Raw genomic sequence first — 19,493 nt, forward strand, 5'->3', positions numbered from 1 at the left:
ACGTAACTTAAGATATTTTAACCCGAGATATTTTGGCCTCCTCACCCCCACATTTTGGCCTCCTTTCCCCCACATTTGATGGGGGAAAGAGTTTGCTAATGACATGTGAGTCTCTAGTTTACAACACGGCTTAAATAAAAAAGTATGAGCAAGCTGTAAACTAAAGATCTGTGACACCTACCAAGCTAATTGGAACGATCTCCTGTGCTCTTTTTAGTTTCAGGTTTGGAATGGTGGATGTTGTAAACTTCTGGAGTGAAGCAAACCCATTTGTTTCTTTCTTATTTATAAAGTTGCATGAAAATATGCAAATGAAAATAAGTTGTTTACAGTATCGTAAAATGTCTGTGTAGTTGAGGGAGAAAAAAACAAAATTGCTCACATCACTTGTAACTGAGAGCTTTTTCAGTCATGTTATACATTGAATGCTGTGTGGTACATATTTATACCAATATATGGGCCAGGCAAAAAGAAGGGTAATGCATTAAGCTACTCTCTGAAGTGTGTGAGCTCCCTGAGCATAAAATGACTTATTAATGGGTTGACGAACTTTTACATGCATTACAACCCTTCATTATTCCTATATTCATAATTATTTATGTAGCTTGGACTCCTGGTATCTTTTATCAGCATTTTCCAGAGACTTATTTCTTAAAGTATGATGACAGAAGTTGATTTGAAGACCTAAAGCCCAGCACTTAGTACTATGCAAAGTTCAAAATATCCCTTTGTATGTGGGTAAATGCAGGTTTGCAGAAGTCTAATGCCTGTTCAGTTCCTGAGTACTGGGAGCTGACTGTGGTAGAAGCCCTGCTTTTCCTGGGAAGCCTTGGACAATTTCCCTTATGGATGGTGTGCCAGTTCATCAGTATTTCATAAGAGGTGTCAGAAATTCTGTGCAGTGATTCAAGTTTCTTGTTCTTTTTGCATTCATGGTTGGCCATTTATGAAGCCTGCCTGCAAATCTTCCTGCTGATGCTCTCAAGAGTCTGGGAGGCTTCAAAGGTTTTGCTGCTCTTTGGAGAGCTCATGCCTGCAAATTCCAGTGGCTGAGGGTCTCCCAAGTATGACTTTCCTCTGATTGACTGCCTATCTCAGGTGGCTCAGGAGGTGTTGCAGTGGGTCTGAAGGCAAGATGGGGTCAATTCCTACTTGAATCTTGACTTAGGAGGCTTCCTTGAGTTTATCTAAAATTCATTTCCCTGAGGCCCTGTCGCGATGTGGGGTGAAGCTGCAGGGACTCACTCTGGTTGTGCTGTCTCAACCAGGTCTCCATCCCAGGGCACAAATGGCAGGAAGGTTTCTTACAAATTTTGACCATCTCAGTGTAAGTAGTACACAGCTTTTGGGTAGTGCTCAGCTTTTGGAACATACTAGACACTGAATGTGCTGTTTTAAGTATGTTGCCAGATGTCATGACTGTGCTTTTCTGTAGTAGGCAAGTTTTTGAATCAACTCTCTTATCTGTCTAGTAAATGATACTGTATAGTCATGAGGAGGAAAAGTCTAGTGTAATTATCCTAGCAATTAAGAAATAAATTTTTCATTCATTTTCTCTTACAATACTTAGAAAAGCAGTGAGAAATTCAAGCACAAGAAGTGTTACTGGTGCTCTGCATCACCTCTCTGACGTGGAGCTCATAGCAGCTTATACCAAGTCAATTCAAACTGTCATGGTGTCAGCAACTGCATGCTGTAGGTAAAATCTGAACTTCTTAAAATGGTGGTCATATTGGACACTACTTACAGAAAATTGCCAGAAAATAGGAAAAAAATTGTTGTCTCTATGTGAAGATTATAAAACATTTTGACTCATGTATCAGCAAAGTAAGGTATGGGATTCAGTCTCACTTTCCTTGTTACCTTAATTGGAAGAGCATCTCTTCCTGTCTCTTAGTTCTAACAATTAAATCTCTGTATCCATCATTCCCTCTCTGCAATATATAGTGGTGCAGAGAGAGGCTGCACAGGAAGCTGGAAAATTTTCCCTATTCCTTGCTTTGCTAGTAGCTTCTTATTCCACTGCTTTAAGAGAATCAAGCCAGTGGCCTCAATTTGCCTCACAGCGATTAATTGACTTAAAATGATTTGTACATTATTAGCACTAGAACAGTGATATCCTGTAATCTGATTCAGAGGAATATATTTAACATTGAAAGAATTCTTTGTGTGCTTGAGCTGGAGGGGAAGGAGTTTTTTCCTGCAGCCTCTGTAGTGACAATAGGGAATTGCTTCCAGGTTTCCAGAGTGTTAGGAGGCACTAACCTGGTAGTGGTAAGGGAGAAGCTGGTCTAAACTGTCAAGTAGAAAATGTTTCTTGTCTGTGCTTGAGGGTAGGTTCTGTTCTGCTGTGGTGGGTATGGGCTTGATATCATTGTTCTCATATTTGGGACGGGACTTGCAAAGGGATTGACAGATTTTTCTTCTTAAATCAATATTGCAGCCAAACTGTGGGAGTGATTGTTGATTGAACTGGGCAGCAGTAAAGCTGCAGTTGTGTGCACAGGCTGTCTGATGAACCATTGTATTGTGCAGCAGTGGTTTCTGTGTTTGCTGTTAGGATAGCTTTAGCTGTTACCAAGCTTTAGAGCCTGACTGCTTGCTCAACATAAACATCATAATATCATTTTTGTTTTGTAATTGTTTTTCCTTATTCACTGAATATAGAGCTTATAGGGCAAAATTAAAAGGAGACGTTTCCATCAAAAACGAAGAGAGGTGAAACAAATGATCCTGACAGGGTACAGAGTACATGCTGTGGTTCACTTAAAACACTGACTGCTAAGGTTTCATTCATGGCTCTGCTTAAGTTAACAAAACTGAAACTGGTTCTAGGTATGCCTGACCATAAGTGTCAGGGCAGTCCTGTGCAGTGCACCATTCTGCCCTCTGTTCTGCTTGCCAGTGTTGGGTGAAGTGCTGCACAAACAGCTTTTTGTGACACCAACTTCCCTCCCTCTAACTTTTCTTTTTCTCTTGTAAAGATCCTAAATGGTACTTTAAGTTTGTTAGAAAAACTTCAGGTGTTTGTTCCAAAGAGTGTATTTCATGGATAAAAGTTATTTCCCTTCTCTCTTCAATTTTTCCACTGCTATCTGATGACACAGCAGGCAACATGGACCTCTTCTGTTATGAAGGCTCTTATACAGATATGAAATGTTCCCTTTTTTGTGTTTCATAAGCTTGCTGAAAACCAATGTCTGTTAGTAACCTGAAACAGTTTTTCTAGATTGTGGCTGGTCAGCAGAAGACAGCTTGAAAAAAGAGATTGCATGTGTTAAAGCTTTTTTTTTGTTACAGGAAGAGTGGTAACATGATTGTGCATCTCTCTGCCCATCTTTCTGCCCTTGCAGCATACCTCTTGTTGATTTGCTAGACAGCACAGACTTGCCAGAAACTTGTGTGGATGATGCTGTGGGCCATCCAGTTGTTGGCTTGGCAACAGGAGATTCAGAAGACGTTGTTAGTTGCCCTCCTCCTGGCACGAAGGAAACTGCTGCAGACAAAGCAGACTCTGATCGTAAGCAAACTGACAGTTTTTTCCGTATTATGATGTGTGAGATCAAGATTAAATAATAGGTTGATATGAGAGTGTTTCCTTACGAAAATTTGGAATTGTTTTAGGAAGCTCCCTTAGATGATATGCATAAGGGCAATTTTACCAATTACTGGAACAACAAGGACAGAGATACAAGAGAAAAGTCAGTTCTTCATTGGATGTGACTTTGTCCACACATACAGTAAAGTGCAACCATCTAAGCAATTAACTGTGTTTGCTCGCTCACTGTGAGGATGGCTGGGTAAATGAGCTGCCAGGAGTGCAGAGTGCTGTCATTTGGTGCACACAGTCTGCAGGTTGGAAATTTGCACTGAAGCTTGAGCAAGTAGATTCCCCCATCCCTGTGCTTTTTTGCACGGCTTCAAAATTATGTAATTAGTATTCAGGAATAAAGCAAGTTACAAGTCAAGTAACTCACGGTAACATTAGGAAGATGATACCTTTTTTATCTTTTTCAGCATTTGAAGACACATTCCTAAAACTGAAACAGCTGGAGACAGAGCGCAGCAGCCCCGTGCCGAGTGAGCGTCCCAATGTGAACATAAATGTACAGGTAACTTCATTCCCCTGCTACGTCCTGGGTTTTGTGCAGATCCTTCTGAAAAGTCTTCCTCTTGCCTTGCTCTGTTTGCAAAACTTGAGTGAGTAATACTGGGGGATAGCAAAGGTAATAACAAATGCTGTATGATATATAAACCTGTGTGTGACAAGGCAGTGAGATAAAGATGGGGGCAGAGGTGCATGTGTGCAGACTTGCAGCCTGGTGAGGTTTTCTAAAATCAGTGGGAGTAAGAGGCATAAATGCTTGAAATGTTTGTCAGTTGTCTTTATCTGTAGGTTAGTACCTGCATGGTGTTGAGTAGTTCACCCTCTTTTTGGAAGGGCTGAGCTGCTTTCCTGGCATTTTTCAATTCCAAGAAGGTTGTTCTGACGTTTTGTTTTCAGTCAAGTTTGTTGATGATCTGTCCCTCCTGTTAAGTAGCCAGTTTGTACCTGCTCTCTGATGTAGGTGTTAATGCTCTGTGTTTACACAAAGAGGAGTGATGTGGTTTGATTTACTGCTCTCAACTCCCTCTGAACAAGTCAGGCTGCACTTCACTGGCAGCTGAGCCAAAGTACAAGCCTGAGTGCCCTGAACGGGGTGAGGGCTCTCTTCTCCCTCCTTCCTCTTCAATCTTTCTTCCCCAGCTTCCCCCTCTCCTCTCTCACCACCAAGAATCATTGCAGGTTTCAGTGCAAACTGGCAAACAATTTTTTTTTCCTGCCTTTGTTTTGAACTTTTTGTTGATGTGCTGGGTTTCTTTAGGTTTTCAGTTTGCTCTTGAAGTTGGTAAATAGTGAGTTAAAGAGGTTCAAGGAAGGGGTCAGAGAAATGCCAGGGCCATAGTGTAAATTACTAGTGTTGCTAGAAGGGATGGAGAGAGAGAATCCTCCCTTACAACAGCAGTGAACTTTGATAGATTCACTGGTTATTAAACAGCTGCCCCCAGATAGAATATTCTTCTGGGTTTTTTTTCATGAACTTTAAAACATGAAATTTAGTTCTCCATTACTCTGCTTTCTCTGATGCAAAAGCTTTGGGAGTTTTTTGTGTTTTGAGCAAGCAGAGAGAGTGAACACCTGGCAATGTTATCTCTGTTTAGGCTATCCTCCCTTGCAGGGAGGCCTGAGGATTTATCTAACTTCGAGTGAAGCAGCTATGATTTTTCTTGCTCCCTCAATAGTAACAGGAACCAGGTGCCAGGAGAGGTGTTTAGCAGTGTGTGTTTGAGCTAAGCCCACTCCTAAGCATTTGTTTTCCACCTCCATGTGAGAGGAGGCTGCTGCTGTGGGTGGTGCTGCAGGCTGCTTGGCTCATGTCCCCTTTAAGGGCTGCTGTCAGGGCTGCCTGGTGCACCTCTCTGCTTGGTGAGTGCATTACAAAGATTACCAGGTCTCTAAGAAGATTAGTCAGTAGACTGTAGGTCCTGTTAGGCTGAAACACTGTCTCTACATAAACTAAAGCAAATGAACACAATTGATTTAAGAATATCTTAGCCTGTTGAGCTCCACTTTAGTTCAGACAGAGAGGGGAAAGACATTTAATTGGTTCATTGAAAGAATGGCCTGAACCTGTTTCAGATGTTTTTAAATCATGGCTGATTTATAATAAGCAAGCTAAGATTCCTGTAATGAGCTAATCTAACAAACAGCTGCCAATAGAGAACAGTCACAGTCATCCAGCTGCTGTCACATAAGGTGCCGAGAAACTTCAGAGGTTATAGATACTGGGAGGACAGTAATCTGATTAGAGAGCAAGAACATTTGCATAATAGAGAATTATGGATCAACAGTAGGCCAGTAGGTGGTAAAACACAGTTCAGCTTTCAAGAAGGAAGTGCAAATTATATTAGGAAAATGTAAGAGTAGGTCATTGGAGGGTTTTTTAGGGTAGAAAAGATAGAATAAAACTTTTCTGCCGATGATGTAGTTTACCAAGAAGTCACTTGAGAGAGTGTTTGTTTAAAAAAGATAGACAAAGATTAGAGACTCTCTGCATACTTGAAATTCCCAGTGCTTCTGATTGCAAAGACATGTAGGTTACAGTAGCACCAAAGAGCACACCCTTCAGAGAGGAAGGTTAATGGTTTGGAAACCAGTCCTGAAAAGAGTGACCTACAAGTCACTGTTAAAAATACTTTGTTTCCTGCCTTTGAAGGCTGCTTTAGAAAACATAGAAGCTTTCATTTATGGTGTTTGTTATGAAATGTACCTGTGGGCTCTTCTCCTGTACTTACTTTTCTTCTTAATCTGTTAGTAAAAGAAGCATTTGTGCTATTGTCCTCTGGCAGAATTGCACGGGACTGCAATATATCCACTAAAACCTTGCAATAAGTTTAGATCCTGGAGCTTGCTATTATTTCAGAGGGAATGCAGTATTGCAGCATTGTCTCTGAACGTGTGTGATTAGAAATTTCAGCACATGTAGATACTGTTACAGTACATAAGAAGTTTGGTAAAATGCATTGGGAGAAGGTGTTACCTTTCTGCTCATGAAGGCAGAGCTGCATTCTGAACTTCATTACATTGTTATATGCCAACTCACTTCAGCTTTGTTAATTAAAAATCTTTAACTGTTTTCCATCAGGGGGTAGAGATAGCCTGAGAGTCATCTTTATGTAATTCTATACTTGCAATCAATCAATCCTGATTGATTCCTCTGATAAAGAAATATTTATCTAGCTACCACTGTTCTTCTAGAGAAAAAGAGGAAGCGAGGGAATGAATGGCTTCATTCTTCTCTGCTGCTCACTGCCAAAATCTGTTGGGATGGAAGAATGCGACTTTGTCCTTTCCCGGCTTTCAGTAGTGCAGTGACCAGATCTGACAAAGAGAGCAAATAGCTTTAAATACACCAACGCTCTGCTTTCATCAGCTTCTGAAGGGAAATGGACAATAAAGGTTCACCCTGTTTGCCCGTCTTCAAAGTCTGCTCCCGAGTCAGAAATGGAAGGACATGAGGGTTTACTTAATCTGAATTTGTTGTGATCTGTAAATGCATGGAAGTTGGTTCAAAATGTACCTGTATTAGGCTCCATCTTCCTGCATGAAGTGATTTTTAGTGGCACTGGGAACAGAACTCCAAAGCACAAAGGGTTGGGATCACATGCCTGTTACTGTCTTTAATCTTTCCTTGCTTTTTTGCATCACTGCCTAGCTCCATGTTTTGATTCAAGAACACAGTACAAGTGTAGTTTGTCTCGTCCATGGAAACAACAAACATTCCTAATGAGCTGGAATAATGACAAACTCCAGCACTTTACCGTTTTGTGTGAGCAGCTGAAATGTCTTGTAAATTAGACATCTGGAGGCGTTGGCAGGTGCTGGATGCTTTTCCCTCTAGCTACATGCTTTTTCATTAAAAAAAACCTGTAAGACACCTATGCTTTTTGCAAGCGCAAAATAGGATTGAAAAAAATGGATCATTTATATTCACGGAAATGCTTCCTTGTTGGTATGAAATTTATGCTCTATTAAATTAAAATATTCTGTAATACTACTAAGCTTTTTCAAAAGTAGGGAGTCTGTTAATAGACTAGAGTGGCCTAATTAAATTGATTTTTCAGGTGGAGGAAGCTGAGAGGAAGTTAAACAATAAAATGGTACTTCTAGCACCAGTGTACTGATGTGCTCAGTTAAAATGATCAGATTTATTGTATTAGTGGAATAATGCATTCAAAATGCTGTGCAGGTAGTGTCACACATGGCGTCTGCTTCAGTGAGGTCCAGTAAAGACTTCAAGATTGTCACAGTGGGTGCTGCAGCTGTACAAATAATAATAATTTAGTTGTAATTATTCATTTTGGTAATTCCAGCAACTTCTCTAAAATAAAGGTACTTAAAAGTACTGTTGGTCCTCACAGCTTTTTGTGTTGTAAGTGACCCTTGAATGTTTTGTGAAGCTCATTGCAAAATTTGAGAATGGATTCTCCTTTAAATAGTCTCCTAAGATCCTGTTTGGATATCCCAAAAGGTGATTTAGAGGGAGACAAAAAACGGAAATGTTTTTTCCCCTCTCTAAAGACCAAATAACTACAAGTTCTCAGCAGTGTGTCCAGGGAGTGCAGAAAGCTGAGTGGATGGAGGGCTGTGAGGGGACAGGTGTTCACCTCTTTTTAACTCCTCTGCTCTGCTCTCTCTGCAATGGGCTTAATTCCTCCTGGGCACGCTGCAGCTGGTGCAGGTGGGAGTGCAGCAGGACTGTCGCTGCTGGGGCAGTCCTGCAGCACTTGCCTCGGGGGATCAGCCTGCTCTAGACCGTGGCATATGGTGAGGAAAGCAAGACTCTGTCTCCCCCTGCTGAGTCATACCCTCAGAAGGAAGGTCACAGGGTTTAGTTTTCACTCAGCTAATTAACTTCTGCCACTAATCAAATAGCAATTAGTAGATTGAATGCTTAATTAACATTTTATAATTAAGAAATGAAATTCTCATAATGAAATATACTGTAGTGAAAGGTATCTCGTTCTTACTTCTCTTCATTATGTGTCTGGCTGCCAGTTTGCTCTGATATAATCAGTGGTGGGAGAGATAGTTAGTAGCACATTAATTAAACTCTTGGTCTAACTTATAAGTGGATTTTAAATTAAAAATCTTCCCAACTTGTGTTTGAGAGTAAATGATCAAACTTTTACTTAGGCTACACTGATATGATATAATGGCTGTTATATTGATCTCCTCTCAGTAAACTAGGCTGCAGTTTTAGGATGCACTTCATTTCTTGCACACTGTATGTTTAGCACAGTAGTTTGCATATCCATATTCAAGCATTGTGCTTTTTTTCCTTTATGTGTTGCTTGACATTACAACTGAGTTCCAAAATAAAGGAAAAAATTTCTTTTTCCTTTCAGTATGAATTTGCTGACTCCCCTTTGTCTTCAGAGTCTTGTTTAGAGATGTTGATAAACTTCAGCCCAGACTTGTCTGTGTGGAAACTGCTTCTGATAAAGATGTTTTCATGTCTAGGATGAAGTGGTGAAGTTGACAGATAAATGTCTTAACAATGCAATCGAGAGCCCAATCGTAGCAGCCAAGTGGCTTCCAGCAGATCTCAAAAGCAATATCCTGAAGGCCCAGGCAGAAGCAGGGCACAAGGTAAATACTCGACTGAGCAGAGCTGTGACGTTCTCGAATGTTTTATTTCTCTTCAATTGCCTGGTGTTGGAGAAGGAGCCTCGCAGATAAGGGTGTTCCAATAGCCTTGCCCGAGGCATAGGGCTTCTCGCAGTGTTAATGGCTCCATACTGGAACGGTTGCCCAAGGAGGAATTTCTGTCCTTGATGATACTCAGCAGGTAACAGGACAAGACTCTATGCAAGCCCTGGTTTGAGAGGTCATTGAGACAGGTAACCTCCAAAAGTTGCCTTCTAATCGAGCAATTATTCTGTCACTGAGACTGGGCTTTGTGCATGATGTAGTAGATTCCTTAGCAAATAACAGTATTTCATTGGGTTTTGTTGGTGAGCTATTTTTACTTCTGCACTGAAGTTGTCATATGGAATTGATTTTCTAAGTCCCTGAGCTGTAGATAAACAGCACTTTTTTTTGTGGGGATAGAGACACAGCTCTACTGTGAATCTCAGAACTAACACAAGATGGAAACAGGTATCAGAAATGTATGTTTCTGTTCATTTCTTCCTCTCAGGCTGGAAAAGATGACAGCATGACAGGTGTCAAGAATTCCAATATTCAGGAGGCTGCTGCCAGGTAGTCAACAGATTTGTAAGAAACGTGGTGTAGTTACCTCACTACAGAACTGGGAATCTGCAGTTTAATGTGGTCTGCCAGTGGCTCAGTCACCATTGCATTTTGCCTTGCATAGGGTACCTTAACTTCATGAATGTGAAGTGGTTTTGAGATGAAAACCAGGGTTAACTCCTAAGTTTTATTATATACAATATAATACAGGTGCTCTTTATTCTCCCATGCCTGATGACCATTGTTACAACAGTAATTTCAATCACTAATTATTTCTGAAATGTGAACATCTTCATTGTGGGGAGGGGATGGGTATGTTCACAGTAGGTGTTTTCTAGTGGAGGAAAAAAAATGTATACAAATCCCTGCAGTGACAATTTCCTGAGAATTACTAAATATGAAATGATTGCAGAGTCCAGTGGGATTGCAAACATTGAAAAATTTAAAAGATTACAACATCTAACTTCTTGATCATTGTGAAGATGCACGTGTGGCAGACCTCAAAGAGCAGAGGGTGATACTGTAAACATACAAATAAAATGTACATTAGCAGTCCCAAAACTGTGTTGTAACAAGTGATTCATGAAGAGCTTTCCATGGAAGGTTGTACGTGTTTTCTGATTTTGTTTTTTTATTGATTTGTGTCAGGAACCTGATCCTGTCAGGCAAATCACAGAGCAGTCCCCCAGCAACCAGTCCAGTATTTCAAGATCCAAGAGAGCTGCTGAGAACAATCCCTGCTTCAAACACCTTTGTTCCGTAAGTGATTCTGGAGAAACATGTTCCTGGGGTAAAGGGACCACGTGGAGGTTATGATGAAAAGGCATGAAAATATGAGGAACAGTGGCTGAGCATTTAGGCTACATCTAAGCAGGTTTAGGGATGCATTTTTAATTACCGTTGCAGCAGTTAATCAGTAGGCCAGGCCTCGGGGTGAGTATCCTTGCAAGCAGTAAGGGAATCTCTCTCATCTTCTGAAAGGACTGAGATTCCTGACATCCTGCTGCCCCTGGCTCTAAGGAGGAAGATAAGAGGATGACAGGAATGACTTCAGGCAAATTAGACACAGGGGCTGAAGAAACTCGTTTAAGATAGAAGACGTCGATACGGTTGGGTCTATGCACAGCTGCAGCTGGAGCTCTGGGAGAGAGCAGTAATCTGTGGAGGTAGCTGGAAGGCATTTACATTAACATACAAACACCAGTCTTTGCCTGCCTCGGTGGAACTGGTGTCGAGGTTTTGAACTGTCTGGGAAGCAGCCCTGTTCCATGCTATCCAGGCAGGGTGCTAATGAGGATGTTTTCCTCTTTCAGAAATACCTTGAATGAGGACAATGGTGACTCTAACCATGAGGACCTGCTAATTCCAGCTAATCTGGCTCCAGCTGAGGAGGCTGCTGTTTCAAAGGTATCGCCACCTGCCAGCCTGGAAGGTTTCTGTGTCACATTCTGAGCTCCCGGTGCCTCCAGGCAAGCCCAGCAGACCTTGCTGCATGCCTCTCATAGCTCTGTGAATGCCTGGCGCTGGGGAATGCCGGAGAGTGCTTTCTGAAGCAGGCAGGGACACCGCACAGATCTTTCCAAAGGCCAGTTCTGCGTGTCCTTTCCAGTTCTTGGCGTAACTCTTATTTTTCTAAGCTGGTTGTTTTTCTCACACTGGAGGGAGCCCCTTACATCCCAACGTTTTCATGCTCCAGTAAGGAGATGGTAGGGATGAAATTCTGACATAGGCAGTTCCCATCAAAAGAACCACAGAAAGAAAAGTTTAAATTTAGATATTAATTTGTTATATTCTAGTTACCTTAAGGTAATTTTTAACTGGACTCCATGAAGAGCACAAATTCGGGGATTAAACTTTTTTTTGTCCCTCTCCAAAAGAAAAGCAGAGTCCAATAGCATTGGACCTGTGCTGCCTTTACTTGAGCAGACTGACAGGTTGTTCTGGATGACCAAAACACCTTGCCCTGTAGCTGTTGGGCCTCTAAACCAGTATTATATAGTTGATTCCACTGAATAATCATAAATTTCACAGAGTTCAAACACCCCACTCCAGACCTTGCTGACCTTTTGAATGGTGCAGTACCCCACTTTCGCAGAGGGGAAGGGACAGTTTCACTGCTTGCTTACAGTGGCAATGATGTTGTTTCCAGTACGTTAATGAGAATAAGGGAAATCAAAGGCTATTAATAAGGATCAAATGGAAAGATATGAAAAAATAACTCTGATAAAAAGTGGTGGTCATTAAAGATACTGGTCCATAACTCAGGAAGCCACTAGAGTATTCAGTGGACCTATGTGGTTACTACTGGGAATTCAATTCAAAACTGATTTATTCCATAGAGCACTCCAGATGACCAGGACGTTTCCTTAACATCACTGACAGAGAATCTAATTGACTTTACAGAAGCCACACCTCGGGTAAATGCATTTCAAACCCAAACTTCTTCCTTTGCACGTAACTGATTTTTACTCATGGACTCTCCTCTGGCTTTAGTGTCCGTCTGCCAGGCTTGGATCTCTGGCAGTGGAAAGAAGTGATGGACAGGGATCACTGCTCACATGGCCCCCCCCTGCAGGGTGTAGGGTGTAGACTTGACAGCTTTGCAGGGGAAATGAAGGAACCTGAAGAGTGAACCTGTATGTGTGCCACAGGAAGTTCTAGTACTGTGTTAGTAGAGCTGCAAGTGCCAGCCTGCTTCTCACACTTTTGGGGATACATAAGGGTTCAGTAATACATAATTCAGAAATTATATTTTGAAGATGTATGTACTTGTGTATATGTCTGTGTATATATATATCTATATATATAGATATACACACAAATACTTGAACAGTAAACTTGTAATACTAACCAAGCCTTTTATGTAGATAAAAAGAAGTCTCTTATAATCTGTGCTGGCAAAAATGAGTTACATTCTACGCACCAAGAGAAAGGGGGAAGAAGGAGGGCGTTTAAACTCTTCACAGTAGTGTGCTCTGGGTTAAGGTTGTCCACAAAGCACTAAAAGATGGTTGATTCTTTCCTTTGGAAGGGAGCGCTGAGTTGAAACTGCTTCCAGTGAGTGTCTGGCTCTGTGCTCGGTGGGTGCCACATCTCCAGCTAATCACTAGCGTGGTTCAAAGGCTAACGAGGGGCAAATATCTGGGATTGTTTTGGGAGGTATGCTAGTTTGACGTTTCTTAACTACTTTCAACCTTTTAATTGAGTTTTTGTTTGCTTTTTGTAGGTGTCTTCTCACCCCATTTTAACACCGAGGTGGATAGTGCCAGTGAGTTACTTGACTGTTTCTTAAAGAAAAAAGCAAAAGCTTTTGTCATGATTAAGGAACAGGAGTTCAAGTTAAATAATAAAATACAATAATTTTTAATAGTTTGAAGGTCTATAAAGTAATGTACCAGACCAAAAACAAAGCAAACTAATTCAGCTGGAGTAAATCAGACAACATACCCTGTTAATAAACTTAATTTTTATTGTATTGTACTAAGGTAAATGCCATTAAATTTCTTAAAGAATTTGTATTTAGTAAAGCTCAGGCTGGAGTTATAATGAATTCTATTTTTGCCATTTATACGTAAATCATATTGACAAGTTAGCTTGTCTTGTCCTGGCTGGTATTTGAGTTTCTTATTTCATTCTTCCCCATTCAGACTGGACTGATTTCCAACGGGCCTTTGGGAAATAATGTTGCCTTATCTTTGAAGGCAGTGAAAGGCAGCACGGAGACCCTGCTGTCCTCAGCTGGGCTGACACCATCCCAGCAGGTACCCGAAGTGAGGTGAGGTCTGTGTGGGCACTCTTACTGCTTCCACTGGCATAGTTACAGCGGCCCTTTAGACACAATGCCTTGTTCTGCTGTGCTACAAAACTGTAGCTCTGTCTCAGTTTATAGCATTTCAAGTATGACAAATAAATGGATGTGTGTATGTTATAATTTCACTTCAGTTTCTTCCCTTATCTGCTCACATGTTCTGATGCTAGACTAAAGTTATGATACAGAAAAATTTCCTGAGAAATCTCTTTGCAGCGTTTCAGTACCTGCCAGAGGATTGGTGGGGGTGGAGAGGGATGCCCCCCACTTAATTCCAGGATATAAGGATGTCAGAAAACCCAGCTGGCAGAAGCCTTTTCCCTTGCTGTTCCATTCTGCCATGCTGATGAGGTAGTGATGATCAGGCCTTGCAGTGACCATCTTTAAAGAATGGCAGTGGTGCTGCATTGTTTACATTTCATCTAGTTTGCTCTGCTGCAGTTGTCCATTAGAAAGGTTTGTCTGTTGGTCTCATTAAGTTACAGGGTGAGCAGCCATGAAAGCTCTTTGAAGCAATACTCTTCTCTTGTAATCCATCATGGCAGACCTTTTTGGAGGGGAGTGTATTTACAGAGCCTTATTTTTTCCCCCCACTTTTAGCCCAGTTACTGAGGATGCTACAATAAGAACAAAATGTTTACTCACCACTGAACTCTAGAAGAAGGAGTCTCTGAAACTCTCACCTTGTAAAAACTCAAATCTTCTGACATATCTCCAAGGGATCCTTCCAAAAGACTTGCTTGAGATCAAACTCGTGCTGAGCAGGAGTCAGACAGCCAGCTGGTTTGCCAGGATCCAGGAAGAGACTTCTGCATTTTTCACAATCTAACTGGAACTGCAGCCTGAGCTGGGATATAAAACCACATGCGCATTTGATCTTCTCCTTTGGGAGGAACAAAATGTCACACTGGAGCTAGTTCTGAACTGAGGAGAGGAAAACAGTTGTGTTCTGCTCGTGCTGGGTTGATTGTTCCTTACCCTGAGCTGGCTCTGGTGCTGGAAGCTGTCGCAGAGCTGTGGGATGTGAGCTGTGCCCTGCTGGCTGCGGAATGATGAACATCGCAGGGATGAGGAGAGCTCGCAGGGCCACCTCGTGGCCGTGCCCTGCACAGGGCTCTCCATGGTGGTCACTGTCCCTCCCGTACAGCCAAGGACATTTTCTTCTGTGTCATTGTTCTCTCTGGTTTTCCTTCGTTTCACCAATACATACTCTCCTTTTTGGCCTTAACCCCTTAATAATCCTTGCACACCCTGTTACAGTACCTGGAAAGTATGAAAATCTAGTCCATCAGTGACCAGCTATGTAGACTGGATTTGGGCTGCTGCTCACTGCAACCAGGAAAATGCAAATTACCTGCCAAACAGCTTGTAGCATTAGCAGAATACAGCAGAATACATATTATACTGATATTTTCATTTCCTACATTATTCAAATACATGCATTTTAGACTAGAGATCTGTATGTTTTAAAAGCCAAAGCAGTGAAGGTGTGAGGGCAGCTTGCTTCAGGAATTGCTTATTGATTAGTATTGTTGTCATCTTGGACTAGAAAGGAAAAGAATTTTGTTTCTCTTCATGCTCTTTCTGGGTGTTTTTTCCAGATGCTGTGCTTAAGGAATACTTACCAGGTAGTTTTGCAGCATGAGGGTACAACTAGATCAGTTTTTAATACCACTTTCAGTCCTGTTCCAAGTGTCACCTAATAGTTGTATGTGGAACAAATAATAGAAAGACTAGGGTGAAAATAGGAAAAAAGGATGAAAAATTCATGTAAGCAATTCACTTGTCTGTAGAAGGCAGGTGAGAGCACACACTGCACAGAGCAGGTGGAGGTCTTTGGGTGCTCAGGTGAAGTTTGGGGTACAGTACATAGAGTTCAGAGCTCATTTGAGCTCTGGGCAGCAGTGTCATCACATGGACCCTGATGATATAGCCTGTGTAAAAAGTAATGCAGAGTCAGAGGGAGGAGAAACAAAGAGTGATGAATCCCACATCTAACAGGGAAGCACAGATGGAACAACTGTGATCTTTCTTTCTGAGGAAGAGGTTTGAACATCTGACTGAGGTTGGAGGGCATTTTCTACATAGTGCTGCTGTTTGTAGATACTTACATGCATGTGATTCTTAGAAACAAACTTAAATGTGAAAATTGATTCTGGATCCTGTATGCACAACTTCATTTCTGCCCACTGGCTGTGTGCACGTGTCTCAGTGCAAACACAGGTTTGGACCAAACCACTGTGGGTTGTGCAAGTAAGCTGGGCCCAGTGGGGCTGCTGCATTCAGACCAAGGTGTTCATGCTGCTGTTGCTCTTGTGCTTTTCTTTGCAAGATGCTGAGTGAGTGCTAAGGGAGAAGCTATGTGTATTTTGTGACCCACTGCCACTTCTCAAAACCCCGAGGCCTTAAAAGAGGAATGTAGGGACCAGAGAAAGCGCCTAGGACTGACGTCCCAGAGTGACTCTGCAGGCAGTGATTTGCAGCCATTGCCTCAAGAACCAGGATTTCAGGATTGGTGGCAGGTGCTGCAGGTGCCTCTCCAGCCAGCACCAGAGCAGCACAGGGCAGGTCCTGCTCCCTCGCTGCAGGATGAGCGGAGCCACTGCCCCAGCCAGGCACAGGATTCCTGCTCCCAGCCCTTCAGCTCTCTCATTGCTTCCGTGCTTCATACTTCCAGTTGACTATTGGCTTTTTTTATACTTTTAAGTCTGAGCCTTACTGCTTATTAAAACGCAGAAGATTCCTGATTTGAATATCAAATGTCTTAGTCTGGATTAATAATGCAGTTGCCAGCAAAGTTCCTGCAGGAAAAGGGAAGCAATGGCTGCAACAGTCTGCTTTCTGCACAAAGCCAGGACTGTGTGTGGAAACTTGGCACTTGCTATTCATCTGTTTGCTCAGCAGCTGAGCTGGCATTCACCAGCTACATGTGTTGGGTTTGTAAATAGACAGAATGCAGTAGCATTTTCTTAGGCATGTTTGATATTTGGCTCTTCTTGTTGGGTTCAGGAGCTCTGCGAACTGTCAGCTTGAATCCTTCCCAAAACTGGAATAACAGAAGTTTACAGTTTTCCAGCACTGTGTGTTGAATACCATCCTTAGATTCCTCCCAAGCCATCACAGCAAATAACAAGTAAATAGCGTGTGGTGAGTGTGTCCCCTGAAATCTAAATGGTTCTAAATAACCAACTGTTATTTCAGTATGGTCATGATAGCAGTGTTTGGAGGGGAATGTTGTAATTACACACATGCACACACAGAGAAACTTCAAAGGGGCGAGGCTTTCCTCAATTTTCAGAGGACTAATATTTGAAACTTAACATAAAAATGCAAACATTTCGACTGGTAAATTGGGAACTTGCAATATCTTATAGATTTGGGGCTACAAACCCAACTCTTCCCCACAAAATCTGGTACTTGGAGCAACTATTCACTCCATTTACTTGATGTAGCTTACTTATCTAACCAAATCATTGCTTATGTAGGGAGCCTGGTGAGACCAAGGTGACACAGGTTTGTGATCTGAGCATCCTGCAGTTTGGCATCACTGTTCTGGTTTGCAGCTACAAGTACTGTGTTACAACATGAGTGCCTAACAGGTAATATAGCATTCCTCATCACCTGCATTTTATCAATCACAAATAGGGATAATAGTTCGTACAGTTAGTGTTATAAAGTATCAGTTAATGCCTGTGTGCTACTGAGAAAAAAGGATTTTCCTCCAATTGCTATACTATTGATTGATTGGCTATAGGGTCCAAGCATGTTCTTAAAGTCTATTTTTTGGTATTTATTTAAAGAGATTTATAAATAAAGCTCTTGTGTGAATCTGGTGTCAGGATGTTGGCAGGTCTGCCAACCACTGAAAAGCCGTAAGAGTTGACAGGAATGAATGAATGAATGCTAAGTGATTGCATCTGAAAGTAGAAGTGATTTTACTCCAGTCACATTCTGTGATTGGAGTAAAAGGTTTTAAAGAAATCTTGGTGTTTATAATAACAGCATCCCTGCCCTTACTCAAACTGATTAACCTGAGAGAGATGCATTTCAGTCTCACCCATTTAAGACCATCAGTCTGTATGTGCTGCATGCATTTACAGGCTTAGGAAATGGGCATTAAAATGTGGGAGTTGAGGCTTTCTTACACCAGAATTAAGGGAATCTCTTCTTTAGTTCAGTAGTAATAGAGTTTAATACTAGGTAATTTATAGGACATAAATTGCCTACTTACCTGTTAATCAGTCATGGTTAATGAATTAGCTTGAATGTATTTGATTTTAAGATTAATTTTTTCTTATACTTTGTCAAAGACAGATGGCTATGTAAGACAGTTTTGGACAATTTTTTGGATGCAACTTTGGCAAGAAAATTTGCAGCCCTGTTAGAGCAGCTCAGGTGAACAGTGCAGCTGTGTGTGGGTCTCTATGCAAACTGCAGTCCTTGCCTACTCTCCCTTTGTCTGCACCCTGCTCCTTCCTTCTCATTTCATGAAGCAAAGACATACTGTTGGGATGAGTGTGTCCTTCACAAACAGCACTGGATGTATTTTTCACATTGTGAACAAATTCTGGTACAACCCAAATCTACTGGTGAAGTGATAGCAGCTAGCAGCCAGCTAGCATCTAAAGCTCTATCTGGGCACATAGTGTTTCTGAGTTTAGGAAGCTGTAGTATCTATATACATACATATATATATTTATGTAGCTGTTAGACACTGTAATGTCACAGCTTTCAAGTGCAGCTGGACAATCATAACTTCTCAACCAAAAGACACACCAGTATATCCTAATGGCCTTCCAGTGACACAGGTGTGATCCGGGTGCGTTTGCTCCGGGTGTTGGCAGCGCAGATGGGTGCAGGGCAGGGGCAGAGCTGCAGGGGCTCCGGGCAGGGGCTCAGCACAGCCCCCACAGCCAGCCCCGGCTCGCTGTCACGCGTGGCTCCGTGTTGCTGCTGGCCTGAGGAGCCGGCTCTGCCGGCAGCGCTGCCACACCCACAGGATTCTCCTGCAGAATTCACCTCCTTTTGACTGCTTGGCTTGAGCACTCTGCTCCATAAACACACACACCACCCCTACCTATAGAACTGGACAAACTTATTTTTAAGGTATATAAGAATATTTTTTTAGCTAGATTTGTTTTGTTAAAGCCGCACTAACTACTGTATTTTTACTTTTTATATGTAAAGCTTGGCAATAGCTCTCAATGTATAATTTATTTGTTGGGTTTTTTATAAAATGAAGTGCACCCTCTTGCTTTTGTTTCACAACACTGGTGACATATGAACTGTCTTAGGCACTGCACTGAGATCTGTATTGAAACTGTACATGGGAACAAGTAGATCTGTAGTCCACTCAACCCAGTCTTGGAATGTTTGTACTGTAGTTTTGTCTTAAATACACCATGTCAGTGCAAAAGTCTTGCAGAGTCATCTTTGGGCCCCCTGTGTCACACCAGCACAGCTCTCAGAGGGAGTCAGCTGGGGCTGGGGACACCGGGTTGCTGCTCTAAACTCAGCCTCTTGGCAGTTAAAGTGTAACTTAGGACAGCACCAAAGCTTGCAGGTAGATGCTAAAGAATTAAATGCCTTTTTTCCAGCAGAGCTGAGATTGCCCAGGAGGACTGTCAGGTGTCCAGTGCCTTTGAAAAATCAGTCGCAGGCGTGTGCCCAGAAGGGGAGCCCGAGCTGCTGGTGTGATTCCAGTGCAGGCCAGTTAACCAAGCACCCTCACTGTTCTCAAGTGCAGCAGCACTAATGAGTGTTCAAAGGGAACTGTTTACTACCAAGCCATGACTTCGGGTAAATGCTAAAGATGGCAGCAGAGGGCACCTAAACTCTTTGATCATCTTTGTTTCTCAAAAACTATTTGGAAAGTATCAAAAGGAACAG

At 42.0% G+C, this 19,493-nt stretch overlaps 1 protein-coding gene across 6 annotated transcripts in view; it reads left to right on the forward strand.

Annotated features, from left to right (window-relative positions):
* Positions 1–19,020, forward strand: part of EPB41L5 (erythrocyte membrane protein band 4.1 like 5) — a 54,015-nt gene extending 34,995 nt beyond the window's left edge. For 4 of the 6 annotated variants that reach the window (XM_041405338.1, XM_041405329.1, XM_041405355.1 and 1 more), the window contains exons 17-26: positions 3,354–3,520; positions 4,018–4,112; positions 9,065–9,193; positions 9,744–9,805; positions 10,445–10,555; positions 11,110–11,203; positions 12,136–12,213; positions 13,023–13,064; positions 13,444–13,571; positions 14,205–19,020. In XM_041405338.1, the coding sequence (XP_041261272.1) occupies positions 3,354–3,520; positions 4,018–4,112; positions 9,065–9,193; positions 9,744–9,805; positions 10,445–10,555; positions 11,110–11,203; positions 12,136–12,213; positions 13,023–13,064; positions 13,444–13,571; positions 14,205–14,262 (964 nt within the window). In that variant the 3' untranslated portion in view covers positions 14,263–19,020. The remainder of the gene's footprint in view (positions 1–3,353; positions 3,521–4,017; positions 4,113–9,064; positions 9,194–9,743; positions 9,806–10,444; positions 10,556–11,109; positions 11,204–12,135; positions 12,214–13,022; positions 13,065–13,443; positions 13,572–14,204) is intronic. The other 2 variants (XM_041405366.1, XM_041405375.1) reach the window with 2 other exon arrangements.
* The last annotated feature ends 473 nt before the right edge of the window (positions 19,021–19,493 follow it).

Source organism: Onychostruthus taczanowskii, unplaced genomic scaffold, assembly GCF_017590055.1.
Source record: "Onychostruthus taczanowskii isolate IOZ18803 unplaced genomic scaffold, ASM1759005v1 scaffold10, whole genome shotgun sequence".
Lineage (NCBI taxonomy): Eukaryota > Metazoa > Chordata > Aves > Passeriformes > Passeridae > Onychostruthus > Onychostruthus taczanowskii.